The sequence below is a fragment of the Lissotriton vulgaris genome, chromosome 5, assembly GCF_964263255.1.
Source record: "Lissotriton vulgaris chromosome 5, aLisVul1.2, whole genome shotgun sequence".
In the NCBI taxonomy this organism is placed as follows: Eukaryota; Metazoa; Chordata; class Amphibia; order Caudata; family Salamandridae; genus Lissotriton; species Lissotriton vulgaris.
In genome coordinates this window covers 1,181,270,934-1,181,291,535 of record NC_141693.1, presented here as the reverse complement: position 1 = coordinate 1,181,291,535, position 20,602 = coordinate 1,181,270,934, and the positions used below count along the sequence as shown (strand labels likewise).

The following is a 20,602-nucleotide window of genomic DNA, read 5'->3' as shown; positions in this document are numbered from 1 at the left end:
GCTTTTGGAAATTAACCTTGCCAACTTTTGAAGACGCAGCTGTCGGTCGTGTGACAAGAATGCTTTGCACTGGAAAGTGCCTAACCTTGCTCCAAGAAAAGGCATGACTTGGAGAGGACGTAACTGTGATATGCTCTTGTTGAGGCTCAGCCCTAAAGAAGAGAAGAGATGTATACATTCTGAAGGCAACCTTGGTTTTGTGTTCTGAAGGACCTTTGAGCAGCCAATTGTCTAAATAAGGGAATACTTGTATTCCTCGAGATCTCAATGCTGCTGCCACTAGAGCCAAGCACTTAGTGAAGATTCTTGGCGCCGATTTCAGCCCAAACAGGAGCACCTTGAACTGATAGTGGGTGCCAGCCACTGTACAGCAAAGATATTTGGGGTGGATCGGTATGTGGAAATATGCGTCTTCCATATCCAGAGAAGCCATAAAATCTCCTTTGTTTAAACAACTTAAAATCTCGGCAAGTGTGACCATTCGCAAACTTTGTTTCTTGAGGAATGTGTTAAGCTTGCGGAGGTCCAGAATCGGTCACCATTCTCCCGACTTCTTTTTGATCAGGAAGAAACGAGAATAGAAATCCTGTTTGAGATGATGGAACCTTCTCTAGGGCATTCTTGAGGAGCATCGTTAAGGATTCCTTGAATAATAAGTTAGGACGAGGGGGAGGGGGACCCCTGGGCGGAGTAGTAGGTGGCTGTTTGATGAATTCGAGGATGTGGCCGTTGGTTACATGGTCTAGAACCCATGGATCTGAAGTAATTTCCTGCCAATTGTGAACAAAAGCTGAAATCTTCAAGCCCACGGGTATGGAGGGTAATATGGCTGGCACCCTGTTGCGATCACTGCTTCCTTCTAGTGTCTCTGCTTCGATTCTGTGATCTCTTGCGACCACCTTGACGAGAGAAACCAGCCGTGGACGATTGACGGTATGAGGACTGGCTGTAAGGCTGTCTATACTGGGATTGATATTGCCTGTTCTGCTGGTTTTGGTATCCTCCTCTTGATGAAAAACCACGCCCTCTTGCTCCTCTGAAATTTCCGCGCCTGTACTGAAGGGTGCCCAATGATCGTGCGGTATCCGTGTCAGTTTTTATGGCCAAGAAGGCCTCATCATTGTGTTTACCAAACAAGGACTCTGTCATAGGCCATGTCTAGAATCACCTCCCCCCTTTTCCAAAATTGATTTTGTCCACACTAAGTGTGGGAGGGTATACTCAGACGTGAGTCCCTTGCTCATTGCACCATCAGGATTCAAGTAAGCCGGGCCGACGAAGGCTGAAATGCCAGAAACCGGTCCCCGGAAGCTTGTTTCCTTCCCAGTTTAAGAATTGGCTTGGTAGTTTGGTTTGCCCTGTTCCCATCATGCACTGGGACAGGAACAGACTAATTTGCATGTAGCCAGGTTCTGAGCTGGGATGGTGCAGTGAGCTAAAAAACGGTGATGGATCAAGCCCTGATCTCCTGACTGGGTAGGAGTATTCTGCATCATTCAGAAACTCTGTCCATCACCTCCCCCCTTTTCCAAAATTGATTTTGTCCACACTAAGTGTGGGAGGGTATATTCAGACGTGAGTCCCTTGCTCATTGCACCATCAGGATTCAAGCAAGCCGGGCCGACGAAGGCTGAAATGCCAGAAACCGGTCCCCGGAAGCTTGTTTCCTTCCCAGTTTAAGAATTGGCTTGGTAGTTTGGTTTGCCCTGTTCCCATCATGCACTGGGACAGGAACAGACTAATTTGCATGTAGCCAGGTTCTGAGCTGAGATGGTGCAGTGAGCTAAAAAACGGTGATGGATCAAGCCCTGATCTCCTGACTGGGTAGGAGTATTCTGCATCATTCAGAAACTCTGTCCATCACCTCCCCCCTTTTCCAAAATAGAATCTTTGTTTGTACCTTAGGTCTGTAAGTGGTGGCTTTAAGCCATCCCTGTCATCTAAGCACCGCAGCCCCTGCAAGTTAATGAAAGTTGGTGTTTACGATGTCCAAAGCGCAATCTATAGTCTCCGATGCAGCACGTTCTTCCTCCAGCACTGTCTTCCTTGCCGATCCTGCCAATGGTCTTCCGGAATGAGGTCAATGAGAACCGCCATATCTGACCACATTTGATAGTCATAACGGTCAATAAAGGCTAGAGAATTGGCAGCTCTAATAGAGGCTGCTACCATGGTAGAAAATGTCTTTCTCATAAGGTCCAGACGACGTCCTTCCTTATCAGGTGGTGTGGTGATAGGCGTTGCAGGATTTTTAGATCGCTGTTGGGCAGTCTGTGAAATCACGGAATCTTGCCGTGGGTGACCAATTAGGCAGGATGGGCTTTTGGCAGGGGCACAGTATTTCTTCTCTATGCGAGGAAGCACCGCCGGAATAGATGCAGGCGCCTTCATGATCTTAACCCCTTCATTCCAGATATAGTCTATTACAGGCACAACTTATGATTTTCCTGGACTGTTCCTTGAAATCATGAAGGAAACCTTCTGTCTGTTCGACTGTAACTGGCAGCTGAAATCTAGCTGCAGCCGTTGCATTAAATTATGAAAGCCTCCGATGTCCTCAGGGGGAGAATCAGAAGACAGAGGAAGAGGCGGAGAAGGCATCGGAAATACATAATCATCCCAGTGATCCGTAATGTTAGTATTGTCAAGTAATTCACCCTCTTCAACCTCATCTTTGGAGGTAGTGTCATCTTGCACCTGTTCAGCTGGACCTAAAGGAGGGGCCGGTGTAACAGGAGCTTCAGGTTGAGTAAATGGAACAGGAACCACCGCTGGCATGGGTGGGTTTTCTGGAACTGCCTGTTGTGGGGGAAATCTCTGTCTGTAATCCGCCAGCATGGCCTGTAGATCTTGAATGAGCGTTGGAGGGAGGTGACTCATTTCCCTCTGGCGTACTTCTATGTGATGGAATCTATGATGTGGAACAATGTCGTCTTCCTGGTAATATTTATCTTGGTAGATGTCATCTTCGTCGTCATCCTGACACTTGATGTTTAAATCAGAAGGATGGAGAACTGCACCAAAAGGTCCTTCATCCTCTTCGTCGTCATCCTCAACATAAGTGTCTAGGAGATGTGTAGGCATAAGTGGTGAGATCTTACTGTAATCCTGCGGTCTTTGAAAAGTTTTAAGTTGGTAAAGACCAGATCATCTAGGCGTGGACTGCGCAGGAAAAGCTAATCCAGCAGAAACTGTAGATTGAATAGGTAAATCCGAAGTCGATGGTCTCTGTGCCGACGGGCTCTGCGTCGACGGGCACTGCGTCGACGGGCTCTGCGTCGAAGGGCTCTGCGTCGAAGGGCTCTGCGTCGACGGGCCCTGCGTCGACGGGCCCTGCGTCGACGGGCCCTGCGTCGACGGGCCCTGCGTCGACGGGCCCTGCGTCGACGGGCTCGTCGTCAACAGGCTCTTCAATGTTGTCGTCGACGACGAAATGGTCGTCTTCGTCGAACGGTACTCTTGAAGAACTAGACGTCGATATGGTAGTCGACGGTGATTTCGATTTTCTCGTCAACGACTCCTCAAGAACTGGTTTCTTTGTATAGATAGAGATTTTTGTAGACAGAATAGGCGATTTAAAGGCCGTAGTAGAGATAGTAGCCGTAGATGATGAGGCAGAAGAAGAAGTCACAGAGATAGTCGACGAAGTAGTCACCGTGACAGATTTAATATGGCTTTTACTTACAATTTTTGAAGTAGATGCCGGTTTTGATTCCTTGGCTGCTGTAGATGATGGAGACAGCGTTTTGGTGATCTCTGTGAAGGGTCAGAAACATCATGGGAAGATTTAAGGTGTTTTCTTCCCTCACTTGAAGAGCTGTCATGGGATCTGGCTCTTTTGCTGAAAGTTGAAGCTCTCCTCTTCAGCCGAAGAAGATTTGAGCCATAAGAGCAGTCTTGCCTCTCTATCCCTAAGGGTCTTGGTAGGGAAGGTACGGCAGATCTTGGAACTTTTTGCCTCATGCTTGGGATAAAGGCAATAAATGCAGTCCTTATGTTGGTCATCCACATGGACCCTCTTCTTATCACAGGTCCTGCAGGGCTTGAAAAGAGCTTTCCTGTCAGACATTCTGAAGAAAAGGTAGAAGAACTAGGTGGCACTGAGGGAGACTCCCTTCCACACGACGTGCAGTGAAAATCTGAGAACTGCCTCTGCTGAGGTTCTAGAGGGTGCTGGTAGCTGATTGGTTGGAACCAATATTTGGTTCATTTACTAGTTCATTTCAGTAAATCTTTATTTCGATGATTAAAAACCATCATAAAAATTAATTATACAAAATCCATCAATTACATTTCTGAACCTTAATACATTAAAAACAAATTTTATACAATTAAAACATGTGGTGTTCTGTACATCATTTCTCAACCTCTCGTATTTCTTAATTTTACTGCAACTTTTAAAAAGCTCATAATAGAGGATAAAGTGCGCATGTCATTTGCTCTTTGCAGAAAAAGTAATGCAGACTTAGCGTGGTGGAATTTTAACTCTTAAAATATCCACAAGAAATCTACATCGAGGGATTCGATAAAATGAACATAAAAGTACAAAATGAAGGGTGTCCTGCGGAGACCTATTGTCGCAGCCGCAGGCACCCTTCTGCTCAATTGTTAATGTAAAACCTGAAGGATAAGCTAAAATATTAGGTAACAAATTGAGCCTAAAATGGCACAAAAAAATCTATCTTGCTGATTGTACATCAGAAATAAATAGGGTTCCATACCTTCCCCATTGCTTACTTATCGGTGTGCTACTACTGATCTTTTTGGTGAATCATGATTTGACCTACCCCGTTCGTATTTTTCTAATAACCGTTTTTTGATCTGATGTTTACAAGAAGCGGTGATCAGAATCGGATCGCTGAAAAGTGTATGCTGTTCTATACTCCCTAGTGTGTCCTTGACATAATTTAACCATGGGATTTGAAGACACTTGTCTTTTTGTAAACAATCTTTGACTTTTATCCTACTTAGTTCCGCTTCCGGGTTTACCCAGATACGGAGCCATGTCATGATGGGTCTCACCTTTACCTTATCGGTAATATATGGGATCCCTAGCTCAGTGTGTGCAATTTCTGCTGGGATACTCTGTGGTGTCTTCAGGATCCTACGAAGGAATTTGTCTTCCTCTACTTGTAATTGTTTTACCTCCCTAAAGCTGCAGACCTCTGCCCCGTAGATAGCCTTTGCAGTGCTTACGGCTCTGTATAAATTCATTACTTGTTCTGGTGACCAGCGACCCAGCCTACGGGCGAAGTTTAATATTGCACCGTTTGCAGAAGCCAATTTTCTACACCTTTCCTCAATTAAGGAATCAAACTTAATCTCCCCATCGAGTAGAAGGCCCAAATAGGAAAAGGTGGTTATGGTTTCTAGAATGTGGGCCCCAATTTTAAATACATATTTCTTAGATGGTTTTTTGCCCGACACCATTACAAAGGATTTGCTCAAGTTCACGGACAGATCTAAATTGTCCATGAACTTCACAAATCCATCAACAAGATGTTGCAAACTCAATGCTGTTCGTGCAAGCAGGACTGCGTCATCTGCGTACAACAGTACCGGTATATGACGCGTTCCTGCTTTGGGGCAGTCAGTATTCAGGGCGACCAATGTTCTTTCAAGGTCGTTTATGTACAATGAGAATAAAAAGGGAGCAAGGATACATCCCTGTCTCACTCCACTAATGCACGGGAAGGGATCAGTACTCCCCCCCTTCCCCCCGCGCTATAGCGGACCTTAGCAGTGGTGTTCCAATGTAATTCTTTTAAAATGTTTATAAGTCCGGGATCAATCCCCAGGTTACTCATCAGGGCCCAAAGTTTGTTCCTGTTCACGTTATCAAAGGCCGCGGCCAACTTAATAAATCCCATGTAAACTGTTCCATTGCTAGCTTTTGTATATTTAGCAACTAATAGATAGAGGTTGAGGCATTGATTGCTGGTAAATTTACCCGATCTGAATCCATATTAGTGTCTGCTAGGGTATGATGTTCTTCTGTCCATGCTGTAAGGCGGTTTAAAACCGCCCTACCCAGTAGTTTAGCTGACACATCAATGAGCGATATTGGTCTATAGCATTGAGGATTGAGGATATCAGGAGGCATATAATGAGTGCTATGGACTATTTTACACCAGTTGCTGCAAAATACAACCAGAACATGTTAAAGAATTGTACATGCAGGATCGTTGGGAAAAATGTTATTTGTGTTTAAATCATATTAACTCACATTTGTCAAGTTCCACTTATTCAGAGCGATGCGGTAATACCACATTACTTTGTGAAAACTGGAAGTAACTCCTTTGCCAATAAATGCGGAAAACCGGATATTCACAGGGTTCCCACAAGTTAGTCTTCACTCGTGTAGAAAAGCAAAAATCTGGATCATAGCAAAGTATTTACTGAATCACGGCGTTACCTAAGCTTTACCTCGCCAATTGAAATACGTGCAAAGAAATATATATATATATTTTTTTACAGTTTAAGATTAGTAACTCCTGTTTACTTCCAAGAAGTGTTTGCTTTCCATGCTCACCGTCTCGGCACAGGCTGTATCGCTTGGAAAACAAACATGAAAAGCGGACGTTGAAAGGGTAACAGGGCGCAGTGACCCTATTGGTGTTTACTTGTGTGACTAAGAAAACAAGCATTGGCCGCGCAGACGTAAAAGTAACGCAGCGCGGCCTTGAAAGTGAAAGTAATCTCGATCGCGGTGAAAGCGAAAGTGATCGAGATGACGCGCTAAAGCATGCGAGGGATGCACATACAGCAGTTATTGGAGAGGCAGAGCGTGGCGCGCGCGCGACCGCCAGCTGGTGGCCGCTTTGGTAGCACTTCAAAAAGCTGCTTACTAAATGTCTCGCCAGAGCAGAGCATGCACTGACTCAGGAGAGACCTAATAAACCAATAAGGTGTATGCCAATTTACCATGTTGAAATGAGGAGCACACGCAGGGGTAAAATGCAGAGTTCTACAGCCAGCAAAAACAGAGTTCAGAAGAAAAAAAAACAGGGTGACTCTACAGAAAGGGAAAATTTCCAACAATGAGATACTATCAAATAAATACTTTTATACTGGAGAACATTTGGAAGGAAAACATTTAAACTAAAGGTACACTGGGGGAAGTACTAAGGGGAATAAATGAAAACTTTGATAGGGACAATGTGAAAAAGGTTTTACAAGGCAAATGAGACAGTACTAAGGCAAACTTCCGCAGAATTAGCGGCCACCCTCAAGAGTGGTTTGAAAATTGTGACTATTGCAATTATCAGAGGAACATTCTTACCATAGGAGTTCTGAAAAACATGTTTGTAATATAAGTACAGAGAATAATGAGATTGCAAGAGAATTCTGACAAGTGGAAAGAGCTTCAATGGAAATCTGATTAGGGACTATACCGAGAAGAAGGTCTTAATGGGGAAAATGTTTAAAACAGGAGCTCTAAATACAAAAGTATGCTTATAACAGGGAGGCTTACAAGAGCATTTGAATAAGTGGACTTCACCAGCAGCCATACTCTAAATATATCCTTAGAATATGTCATCTCACCTCTGTTTGCACTCCTGCACTTTTTGCACCTCCTTGAGTGGTATTGACCGAAGAGGATCCTTGTCCTATAGGAAAGGAGACAAACAAATACAATTATTGTGCATTTAAGGGCTTCATGCTTGAAAACACGTAACCAAATAAGGGAAGAAAGTTCAAAATGATTAGGGCACTTGTAGTCCTTTTCTGCCCCTTTCCAGTTGTTTGCAACTGTGGACAGTACCAGCTGAAAGAAAGTAGTCAATTAAACAGTTTAGATGGATACACTGTTTTTTCCACACCCCCAACCCATGACACGTAGACATGCATTACTAACTTTTCCCACCAAGTTCCAACATACTTGGTTAAAGGAAGGCACTCTTTACAGTGGCCTGGAGAGAAGCATATTGTGTAAAAATGGTTTATTTTCTTTACCTTGTCATCCTACTGTTCCGGAAAACAGAAATCTGATTTCACCACTTGTAAATTATTGGGGGTCAGAGCACATGCCCAACCAGACTTAGTAACATATGAACTCCTTGTTAAAACATGTATCCTTCCTAGAACGATGCATGAAAAGAACAATGCTTAAAAATATAATACAGCTAACTGTTATGCAGCTATCTGCAATGGGTGCGTCTTTTATGAACCACTGATACGGTCTTTGGTCTAGTGGAGTAAGAGTAAAGTATCAGTGGAGCAAAGTCGTCTTCAAATGCCATAACATTAAAAGAAAGATACATCTGTCAAGGGTGCTTTTGTCACTTGAATGACAGAGGTAAGTATCCCATAACTATAAAATGGATGAGCTAGAGATTGGAAAGAGCTTACTATCGCCAAATAGAATTTGACACCCCGTGGAGAAATCAAGTTGATGTGATAACTCCACAACAGAGGAGGCATGTGATCTACATATGACAGCAAGGAATATTTACTAGGTCAGATGCAAGTTTGTAACTACCTTTGAATCAAACAATAATATGGCAGAAGAAGCATGTTCTTACAGGAGCTCATTTGTAAGTCTTGCTTAAGACAAAGCTTGCAGACTTAACTATCCTAACGTAGAAAGCTTGCACCAGAAATTTGGCCTTTCAGGTAAAGTACCTAGGTCAATGTCACAAGACGCCTTGGAATATGAGAGCTATGCATGAATAAAACCAAGAGGAGCCAACAACCTAACGGAAAGCTAGATGAGTAAGCCATCAAATGGAGTTTCACTGTCTTCTTCCTTCTCAAAAAAATAACTTGTCAACAGAGTTACTTAAGTATGTCACAATTGTTGAAATATATTCTTGTATTGGATTAGCTGAATCAAAAACGTTCAATCCTGGATGCAGCACTGGAGGGATTCCAATACCTGGATGGTAACTTGCTTCTGCTTTTCAACGTATGCAGCACCGACAAGCAAATCCCACACAATTTAATTCCTTGCTAGTACTCTTTGTAGCTTACTTGAATGTTTTTCGAATTTTTTAAGGTGCATCCCAGCTAATCAGTGACCACACCAGTTCACGCTGAAAAAATATGCTCTTGCGATTCTCAATTAACTTGTTTATTCTCCTGCTAATTCAATTCAAAGGATCTGGTCTGTAGGAACATTGACAGATTCATGGAGCTAGGCATATCGCCACCAAAAATAATGTTGGCCCTGTATTAAACTGGTTTTCCACTGGTCTTAATGTTGCCTGGGATTTCCAAAGGCTACTTTGGACACAATGAAGACATAATACTCTATTATTCTATATTCATACTATGTGCACTCAGAAGGATTGTTACTAATGCCTTAAACGGGCGGCTGACTTGGGATCACGGGGGCTCAAGGTTTGATCCCCGGCGCTGGTGGCAGGTTAGCCCAGCACCTTGTGACTCGGGGCAATAGCTCGCTTAATCTTCCTGACGGCCCCCAGCGCTGTGACACCTCACCTGAGGTAGCTGCGCGCTTTACAAATGCTGGTATTATTTATATGCTCTGCATACTCCTGCTATCTACTATTGACTCAGCTGTTTCAAAGAGGTCTTTCGAGTTAAAAGATCTTTGCTACACTTCCTCTGGTAGTGAATGTGCATGGGCACTGACACTATTGTTACGATTGTTATCCGCACAGTGGATGAGAGTAAATCTGGAGTAGTGCGTAGGATAGGACAGTGTCCGTGTGTGTAATATAAATAACTCTGTAGGTTGAAGATATTTGTAGCAGACACTGGCTTCTGGAAAAGAGTGTGGGCAAATGTGAATCTACATCAATGCATGCAACAAACCGGTGCTTAAAGGGTAACAATCCATTTGTAGCACGAGTGATTGTAGAACCACATGCTCTGAATTGATTGTAAAGGAGTACTCTCCTTAGCAATGGCTAAGCAGTGGATAGTGCAGAGGTCTGAAACAGAGACCACAGGACAGTTTGACAAACTCTAGCTCATTGCCTTGTAAGAATATCCACACAATAATAATTTTTGAAGGTCTGTCGAGTGGAACATGTGGTAGTTTAGCAGATGTCATCTATGGGTATAGTCCTCTTAAAGTCCATAATGGCACTCTTCTTGCGAGTGGAGTGCTTTTGGCTTTAATGTAACAGGTCTGAATGCTTTCACCAATCCAACTGGCAATACCTGCCTTGGATACATGGTGTCATTTATGAGGCTTTGCAAAGGCAACAAAGGGCTGCTGCGTTTTACAAAAGGAATTAGTCCAATCTATACAATACATGACAGTACGCTTGATGTCAAGTGTGTGAAGTGCTCTCTCAGCTGCTAAGTCAGGCTATGGAAAGAAGACTAGGAGCTCAATTGTTTGTTTAAGGTGGAATGAGGAGACCACCTTAGGCAGGAACTTGGTGTTGGTGCTAAGAATCACCCTGTTATTATTGACCTGGATGAATGGTTCAGTGCGAGGGCCTGTAGCCCACTAATACGCCTAAGGGATATCATGGCTACCTGAAAGGTGACCTTCCAGGAGAGAAACTGCAAAAGACAAGAATACAGTGGTTCATGAGTGTGGGGAGTACAATATTCATATTCCAGACTGAGGCAGGTGGCACTCTAGATGGTATAAAGGCCTTAATAACAGGGATCTTGAAGACTGAAAGGTGTTCCCTGTTCTGCAGGTATGCAGCAATACCAGCTAAGTGCAGCCGAATCCAGGTGTAGGCTAATCCTGACTTTTGCCAGAGGTCTGGGTGTTTTAATTTGCCTTGATTTGGTCTCAGAAGGTCCTGCCTGTTGGTGAGCTTCTCGTATAAGGCAAATGACATTTCAGGACGGAAGTTTTGCTGGAGTTTTCTTACCACGCATAGTAGACGTGGAGAGGAGGAAAAGTGTATGGAAAGATCCCTGATCAGTTTACCTACAGAGCATTTCCCATGGACTGCAGGTGTGGAAATTTGGAGGCGAAGTTTGGATATTTCGCTTATTCACACATGGTGAAAATGTCTGTCTGGGGTCCCCACCGAAATAAATAAGGGAGTAGGACTTGCAAGTGGAGTTCACACTCATTAACTTGTTGCTACATCCAGCTGAGTAGGTCTACAAAATTGGTATCCACCCAGGGAGATACTCCATCAGGAAGTGTACTTAGTGGTAGACTGCACAATGCCAAATTTGTTGCACTTGTGCTGACAATTGAGGAGAATGTGTGCCACCTTGCTTTTGTACGTAAAACATGGCGGTCATGTTGTCAGTCCGCACAAGGACCACTTCCCTCTGAATGTTCAGAGAGAAAAGTTTTGCGGGCTACTTGCATGGCTAACAGTTTCAGATGGTTGTTGTGGTGAACCTGTTGATGAGGTTGCCACAGTCCCTGGACTGGACTGTCATGTCATTCAGATGTCATTCAGATGTGCCCTCCCCCATCCAGCGAGTGATGTGTCAGAACTGCCCCAGAACAGATTGTGGCTTTCCACCACTGCATAGAGTGATGGGTTTGGTCCTTATCAGAAATAGGTCCTCCCAATGACACTAAGCTTGAGACCACTAATCTGAAGGAAAATGCTACTTACCAGTAAGCATCTGTTCTTGACAAGTGAAGCTGCAGAGCCACACACTAGTACATAGATCGCCATCTTTGGTGGGCCCGGATGATTACACTTTGTTGTTGTCTTGGAAGAGTCTTTGTTTGGTAGATGACTCCTCCTGTAGAGAGTAGTGCGCATGGGCAACTACTCCATCTTCAGATTTTTTTCGCCATTGGGGAAATGATGGAGTTGTACGAGTAGAGAAAAAGATGCCCAGGTCTTGTGTATCTAACTAAGATATTACTGGAACAGATATAGGTAGCAGGGGAGGTGGTGGGAGTGTGTGGCTCTGCAGCCTTACATGCCAAGAACAGATGCATACTGGTAAGTAGCATTTTCCGTTTGAGGCATATGGGCTGCAGACCACACACTAGTGCATAGATTGCATAGCAGTTTTCTCCCTTAGCGGCGACCACCAGTATTTGTTGCAGTAGTTTGAAATAATGTTTTGAGTACAGCCTGGCCCACAGTAGCTTGTTGTTTTGCCTGCACATCTACACAGTAGTGTTTTGTAAATGTGTGCAGTGTAGACCATGTAGCTGCTTTGCAGATATCATATAGGGGTATATTTCCTAGAAATGCCATAGATGGCCCCTAATTTACGGGTGGAATGACCCCTAGGGGGAATAGAGTGTTTTGCTTTTAGGTAACAAATTTGAATGCATTTAACAATCCACCTTGCAATTCCAGCTTTTGAGAAGGGATTAACTTTATGTGGAGGAGAAAAGGACACAAACAGTTTTGTTTTACGAAATGGTTTTGTACTATCAATGTAGTAGAGGAGCGCTCTTTTTACATCTAATGTAAGTAGAGCTCTTTCCACAACAGTTTGTGGTTGAGAAAAGAATACTGGCAACTCAATAGATTGATTGAGATGGAACGGTGAAATGACTTATGGAAGGAATTTAGGGTTTGTTTTAAGAACCACTTTGTTGTGATGGAGTTGTATGAATGGTTCTTGAATTGTTAATGCCTGGATCTCACTTACTCTTCTGAGTGAGGTAATAGCAACTAAAAAAGCACCTTTCCATGTAAGGAACTGTAATTCACACTTATGCAATGGTTGAAATGGAGGACCCATAAGTCTAGTGAGAACAATATTTAAATTCCATACCAGAGAGGGTGGTTTCCTGGGAGGAATTATTCTTTTGAGTCCTTCCATAAATGCTTTGATGGCAGGTACTCTAAATAATAACAGATGTTGTCTGTTTTGAAGGTAAGCTGCTGTTGCAGCAAGATGTAATCTGATTGAGGAGTACGCTAAACTACATCTTTGTAGATGAAGCAGGTAACATATGATGTTTTGTATAGAAACATCTAGTGGGTTAATGTTATTTGTGCAATACACAACAAATCTTTTCCACTTGGCTGCATAGCATGCTCTAGTGGTGGGGCGTCTAGCTTCTTTTATAATATTCATGCAATCAGGCGGAAGATTGAGGTATCCAAATTCTAAGAGCTCAGGAGCCAAATCGCTAGGTTGAGCTGCATTCGGTCCGGATGCATGATCTCGCCATGGTTCTGTGTCAGTAGAAGTGGAGAGAGTTTTAATTTTTGATGTGGTACTACTGAGAGTTCTAGTAGTGTGGTGTACCAAGGTTGTCTTGCCCATGTTGGTGCTATGAGAATCAATGTGAGGGAATGTTGTTGTAGCTTGCGTACCACTAATGGAATTAGTCGGAGAGGTGGAAAAGCGTACGCAAATTTGTTTGACCAACTCGTCCATATTGCATTGCCTTTGGACAATGGGTGTGGATATCTGGCGGCGAAGCTTGGGCATTTGGAATTGCGATGTGTAGCGAACAGATCCATCTCTGGTTGGCCCCACTTGTGAAAGAAAGGTTGAAGAACTTGAGGATGAAGTTCCCACTTGTGTATCTGTTGTCTTTGACGACTTAACAGATCTGCAACTTGATTGTGAACTCCTGGTAGATGTTCTGCTAACAAAGATTTTTTGAGGAATGGCCCATCTGCATATGCTCTGTGCCAGCCAGGAGAGCGGTAAGGAGTGTGTTCCTCCCTGTTTTTGTAATACATGGCTGTCATATTGTCGGTACAGACTAATACAGCCTTACCTGAAAGGCAATGCTGAAACGATTTTAGAGCTAGAAAAATTGCTAGCAACTCTAGATGATTTATGTGGAGTAGCTTTTGTTGCAGTGTCCATGTGCCCTGTACTGTGTGTTCTTTCAAATGTGCTCCCCATCCTGTGAGAGATGCGTCTATGGTTAGCACCACTTGTGGAACAGGCTCTATGAACGGCCGGCCCTTGGAAAGGTTTTTGGTGTTCCACCAGTGCAGAGAGCAATGCGTCCGGTCACCCACCACCACCAGATCTGTTATTTGTTGTTGAGCCTGATTCCATTGACTTGCTAAGCACTCTTGCAGGGTGCACATTTGGAGTCTTTCATGTGGCACTATGAAGATGCAAGATGCCATCATTCAAATTAATTGCATGAACTCGAGCTGGCAGTGAGCGTTGTGGCTGGAATCTTTGTATTACAGCTTGCATACTTTGTATCCTTGTTGGATTGGGGGATGCAATTGCTTTGGAGGTATCTATTGTGGCACCCAGATACTGTTGAGACAGGGATGGTTGGAGATGTGACTGTTTTTGATTTATTGTGAACCCTAGCTTGTGTAGCAGGCAGATGGTCTGATGCGTGTGCTGCACACACTTGTGATATGACTTGGATTTTATTAGCCAGTCGTCTAGGTATGGGAAGACATGAATGTTGTTCCTTCTTAAGTGTGCTGCTACTGCTAGACACTTTGTGAAAACTTGAGGTGCTGTAGTTACTCCGAAAGGGAGTACTTTCAACTGGTAATGTTGACCGTCTAACACAAACCGAAGTTACTTTCTGTGAGCTTGACGGATGGGAATGTGGAAGTAGGCGTCCTTGAGATCTAATGTGGCAAGGAAGTCACCTTGTTTTAACAGAGGCAGAACCTGCTGTAATGTGACCATATGGAAGTGGTCGGTCTGTATGTAAAGGGTTAGGGGCCTCAGATCGAGTATAGGTCTGTGGGAACCGTCCTTTTTGGGGATGAGAAAGTATAGGGAGTAAACTCCTGTTGGTGTTTTGGGACTGGTTTTATTGCATTCTTTTGCAGTAGAGATGCAACCTCTTGTTTTAGGAGAGTGAGATGCTCCAGTGACATGGGAAGCTGTCTGGGTGGTATTGTTGGAGGAGTGGAAGTGATCTCCAGGCAATAACCTGACTGAATTATTTGTCTTAACCACCTTATCCGTCTGTGGTGATGGAGTTCCAGACAGTTAGGAACTGTTGTAATCTCCCCCTGACACGAGTGGAATGGTCTGGGGGGGATGGGAGGGAAGTCACTTTTTGGGAGTGGAGGCATTGCGGTTGTTGTTGCCCCTGCCTCTACCTTTATTGTTGTTACCTCTATATCCTCCTTTGTAATAACCTCTACTGGGCAAGGATTGGGTGGGCGCTTAAGAAGAGGAGGTGTTGTCTGTTTAAAAACCTTTAGAGGCGCTTCTATAAGAGGAGAGACGAAAGGATGCTCGGTGGGTCTGAGTTTGTAAGGCTCCCATGGATTATGCTGTGTCTGTATCTTTTTTCATTTTCTCTAGTGCATTATCAACTGTAGGACCAAAAAGATGTTGCTGGTCAAAATGTTGATTTAGGATACTGGCCTGTACTTCTGGCTTGAACCCAGAGATGAGTAACCAGGCATGTCTACGTAATAGAACTCCTGTATTTATTGCTCTAGAGGCTGTGTCGGCAGCATCTAACGCACAGCGGATTGCGGTATTGTTAATGACCTTGACTTCATGTATTAAGTCAGAAGCCCTGGCTTTATATTGTTCTGGCAAATGTTGCATGAGTGTCTCTAGCTCATCATAATGAGCTTGATCATATCTTGCTAACAAAGCTTGAGTGTTAGCAATTCTCCAGACATTGGCTCCTTGTGAGATGGTGCGTTTCCCTGAGGAATCTAAAAGCTTGGACTCCTTATCAGGGGGTGAAGCATCCCCTGTTGTCTGCAAGTTAGCTCTTTCCCTTGTATTTGAGACTACTAATGAGTCTAATGGCAGCTGACCCCTGATGTATGCTGGGTAAGTTGGAGCCGATTTATACTTTTTTTCTAGTCTGAGGTTAATTACCCTGGCTCTGACGGGGTCTTTGAATACCTCTGGTGCATGTCTTACCACTCCACTAAGTATTGGTAATGTGGTTGTGGTTTTGTGTGATGACAGCAATGTATCCATAAGGAAGTATTCTTCCACAGGATCTATATGTAAATCCACCCCATGAAAAGTGGCTGCTCTATGAATAGGCTGCGCAAACTCAATAGTCTCATCTTGAGGAGATTGTCTAGACGGGTATGCATAATCATTTGACAGATCTGGTGCATCTGGCGCGTTATAATCTTCCCAGGGATCATCTGATGGCCCAGGGATATTGTCTGGGTCATCTGTGTCATCTATGTGTTGCTCACTTTCTACCCCCTTCATCATCATCATCCTGTGGTATAGGACTATGCGTGGTGAATGGTAAGTGCGCAGGGGAAATGTCAAGTGGTATCTCTGGCAATGGTGAAGGTATTCTTATGGGGGGAAGTTTGAGCATATTTTTTCAGAGGAACTGGAGGTAGCTTGGGAGAGTCCATTTTCCTCTTTTCAGGTACTGTAGTTATATGTCCAGTCTTTGGATGAATTTGAAGATTCTTTTGTTTTGGATTTGGTTGGAAAAGCTCTTCTGTGTAACTATCCTTTTTTGGCGCCGACTTGTCTTGCTTGGGACCGAATTGTTTGGAGGGTTTTACAGTGTCTATTGCAGTCTTTGGAGCAGATCCGAAGACTTGGTGTTGTGTTTCTTTTTCGGATCCGGAATTATTGGTCCCGAAGCCCGTTTGTGATTGCCGACTTTTGGGGCCGAAGTGTGTTTCGGTGCCGAAAGGGGCTTCGGGTCGACTTTTTTATGACCTTTTGCTTGTTGGGACCGACAGACCGACTTAAGCCTGAGTCGACTGGAGGCTTTTTTTGGGTTCTTCGCTGCCGAGCCAGAAGGCGGGACATCTGAAGGTTTTGGTCGGTGTGCACCTGGACCCGGAGGTGGAGGTGGAACCGAAGCCTGTCCCGGTATGGGGGTGTGAACAGGGTTGACGCTTGTACTCACGAACTGTTGACCAGCTGGAATAAGATAGTCGTCTTCTGATTGTCATCGGCTCCAGAAGCTGAATCCTCTGCTTTGGAAACGATGTCGTCCTGCTGTTGTTCTTCGGACTCTAGATCGATTGGATCCTCGTCTATGATGAGGTCTGGTGTTGATGAAGAGGACTGCGCCATGACTACTCAATCGACGGTCTCTGATGGCTTTCTTCGATCAGAACGAAGCGCAGGCCTGGCAATCTCGACTCTCGTGCTCTGGGTACAAGCAGAGATTGCAAACCTCATGTAGGTCAGTGTGGGGGAATTTGTGTCCAAACTGCGGGCACTTCTTGAAGGGTGTTCTTTCCATGAGCCAAAGGCCCAATGGCGCATTTGGGCCTGATGGCCCTGACGAACGCTGGAATCAAGAAGCGCAAGCTTTTCTTAGACGCAGGTAACTGGAATCACGATCAAAGACGATAGCGATGGTATGATGTAGGACTGGAAATCGAAAGGAGATCGGTAAAGGGACCGAACGATAAACACATCCGAGCCCAACAGCGGGAAAAAAACAATCTAAAGATGGCAATATGAAATTGAAATTTAAACTTCATTGTTTAGTTAATTAAAACCATAACAATTTGATGTATGTTGCACAACAGGTATGCAAATTTATAAAATTAACATTAAGAAAAATGAGTGATAAAAAGGCTTATGATAAAAACGAAAGGTAAAACTCAATCATTTTCCTACTGTTATTTACATCACTACAAGGATCATTGAGGCAGAAAAAACTCAATTCTTTAACAATTTAAATCTTCTTGTTGCTTTATGCGTTTCTCAAATGCCTGCAGGAACTTCACCAGCTTGCAATGTATTCGAGGAGCGGATGTATCCAGGCTTCCAATAATGGCTGATCTGCATGTTCGTAGTCTCCTGATCCGAAAACTTTCCTTTAAAAAGTATGACCGTTCCGTGGACAGCATCTTACAGTGACAGATTATGTGGATTATATATTCTTTATGGCTACCACACAGTCGACATGTAACAGCAGCATGCTGTTTCCAGGCAGGATCATAAGCTAGTGTCGGAAAGACACCAAATCTCAGAGACATCAGCTTTCTCTTAATAAAAATAGAGTAGGTTGTTTCCATGTATATTGCAGGTGTCAGTGTCTTATAGCCATTTATCACAGCCCATGAGTGCGAGCGATGGGAGAAAACCTCTTCGTCCAAAACTAATTAATGGAGTTTGGCCACTTTATTTAGGGTCTGTTTAAGTACAGAAAATGACAGATTTTATCCCATAAGGTTTTTGAGCAGGTTGTCTCCAAAGCATGCGTAAGGAACTGATTTGCTTTGAATTTTTTTTTTAGATTTGAGCTCTTGCCATAGGTGGGTGTTAAGATTTGTATTACATGCTTTTTGCTTGATCTGATACCACACCTTAATGTAGGAGTATGATCTGCCCGGTGTTTCATTTTTTTAATCCAAACTCAAGTCGCATTTGCGCAGGTGATGTACTGCTTGGTAAACGGAATACCTTTTTGTAAATTTTAGTTATCAGGCTGCTTAATAAATCTGCGTCCTTTCTATGCATTGCCACACTTGCATAAATCAGTGTTGGGAGCACTTTGTTTGCCATCACGGTTAGTAAGGGTTTAAGTGATGGCCCTTCCAATTTTTTTGTCAGAGTACTTAATCCAAATAATAGGGCACCAGCTCTTTGAGTCAGATATTTCCTCTGTTCTTTGAAGTTGAGTTTATCGTCTATAAAAAAACCAGGTATTTATATGCTGAGACTTTCTCTAACGATTTTCCTTTTAACCAAATATCAAGATGTGAGCCACGGCGGTTGGTAATCAACATGGTTTTGGTTTTTGAGATGTTTAAATCAAGCTTGTTTGCCGACAAGAAAGCCGAGAGTTCCGTTACTAATCTGGTTAGTCCCACCTTTGTTAGGCTCAGGAGTACTGTATCATCTGAGGAAGACAGATGGATGAGCTGTAAAACACCTAGTTTCAGTGGATGGGCATTGCAATGGTTCAGTTTCCCGGAAAGATCTGAAATGAAGAGGTTAAATAAATGTGGAGCAAGAACACACCCCTGTTTGAGGCCAATCGTTGTGGGAACTTTTCTCGACAGTCGTGATCCATCACCTATTTTTATTTGCGACCAGGTATCCGTGTAAAATAGCAACAAACCCCTTAGAATGTTCTCCGGTATTGCCCATGTTCTCAGTTTCGCCCACAATAAATTACGATCTACACTGTCAAAGGCCGCCTGAAGATCTATAAAACACATATTCAGGTCCTGTTTATTACTCATGCACTTCTCCGCAATCATAGTGATGGATAGGATGTTTGCTGTTGTTCCAATCCCCTTCCTGAACCCCGTTTGATTAATGGGGATCAGGGCTTTTTCCCCTGACCAGGCTACCAAATCATTTAATAGTAAAGATGCCATCTGAAGATGGAGTCGTTGTCCATGCGCACAACGCTCTACAGGAGGAATCATCTACCAAACAAAGACTCTTCCAAGACAACAACAAGGTGTAATCATCCGGGCCGACCACCAGATGGCGATCTATGCACTAGTGTGTGGTCTGCAGCCCATATGCCTCGAACAGACACTTTTGAAGTGGGAGTATATGTAGCCTTGCATGAGTGACTCTGGCTATGCATGAGGGTATTATACCCAAGAGGAGCATTACTGTTTGAAATGTGAAAAGGAGGGAGTGGCTGAAAAAGAAGCAGAAGCTGATGGAATGCCACCACCGTTTGGTTGCTAGGGTTAGTTTTGCCTAGAACAGCATTTAGGAACTAACCTGAATTGGTGTTTGATGAGATTTGGTGGCACTGACTGTAAATCTCAGGCTGTGTAGAAGAGATTGTAGCTTGGGTGTGGGCTCAGCAGTTGTGTCTGCTTGTGCTCTTGATCAGTTAGTCGTCGAGGTAGGGGTAGATGGGCAGCTATCACTGCTATGGTGACTCCGAAAGGTAACACATTGATAGGGTTGACCACTTAGCAAAAAGCACAAGTAGTGCAGATGAGCCGGATGGTTTGGGATGTGAAAATGGAAAATCTTCATGGCCACATTAGACTTGAAGTCGGCTTGCTGCAGCAGGGGTATGCCATCCTGTAGGGTGACACTGTGGAAATGTTCTCACAGGATGTATCTGTTGTGAGGCCGATATCGAGGATGGGCCTGAAGGAGCCAAACTTTATGTGGATGAGGAAGTACAGATAGCAGACACCTTTGCCCCCGGTTTTGCAGGGGCATTGGCTCTACAGTTCCTTTGAGGAGCTCCTGAAACGCTTAATGTAGTAGAGCAAGGTGTTCTGGGCTGAGCTTGTGTGTGCTGGATAGGCTGTTTTCAGGGGTTGAAATGAGCCTAAGTCCAGAGCCACGTCCGTTGATGGATAGAACCCAGCGGTATCTGCTGATCTTCTACCAGAAATCCCTGCAGTCTCCCACTGACAGGTGTAGTGTGATTGGAGGATAGGGGGCAAGTCCATTTTATGAGGTACAGACTCTCTGGACGGGAGTCCCTCTGTCCTGACACATGAAGCTGTTACCTCTAAAGGTGCCCCACGTGCAACCTCTACCTCCTTGTTTGTAGTAACCCTGTTGCTATAGTTGATAGGACTGGGTTGGTTCTCGGGAAGTGGTCTTGGAATCAGCCCTCGCTTGTTGCCTCCAAAAGCAGACTCTAGTGGAAGGGCCTTGAAGGGCATCTATGGACTTAAGGATGTTGGTGTCCTCCTTTATTATTTTCACATATCATCCACTTGCGAGCTGAATAGGTGTTCACCATCGAAGGGCAGGTTGATAAGACGTTGTTGACCTCGGGCTTGATCCCAGAGACACTCCCCTAGAAGCTCTATATGCTGAATCCAAGGCACCCCTAATGTTGTTTTTGGGAATGGCTTTCACTTCCTCTAGGATTTCC

General features: G+C 44.0%; 1 protein-coding gene across 7 annotated transcripts in view; it reads right to left on the bottom strand.

The window, feature by feature from the left end:
* The window catches only part of PLEKHA1 (pleckstrin homology domain containing A1), a 712,942-nt gene that overhangs the window by 353,413 nt on the left and 338,927 nt on the right, over positions 1-20,602 (bottom strand). For all 7 annotated transcript variants that reach the window (XM_086922967.1, XM_086922963.1, XM_086922965.1 and 4 more), the window contains exon 9: positions 7,546-7,610. In XM_086922967.1, the coding sequence (XP_086779093.1) occupies positions 7,546-7,610 (65 nt within the window). The remainder of the gene's footprint in view (positions 1-7,545; positions 7,611-20,602) is intronic.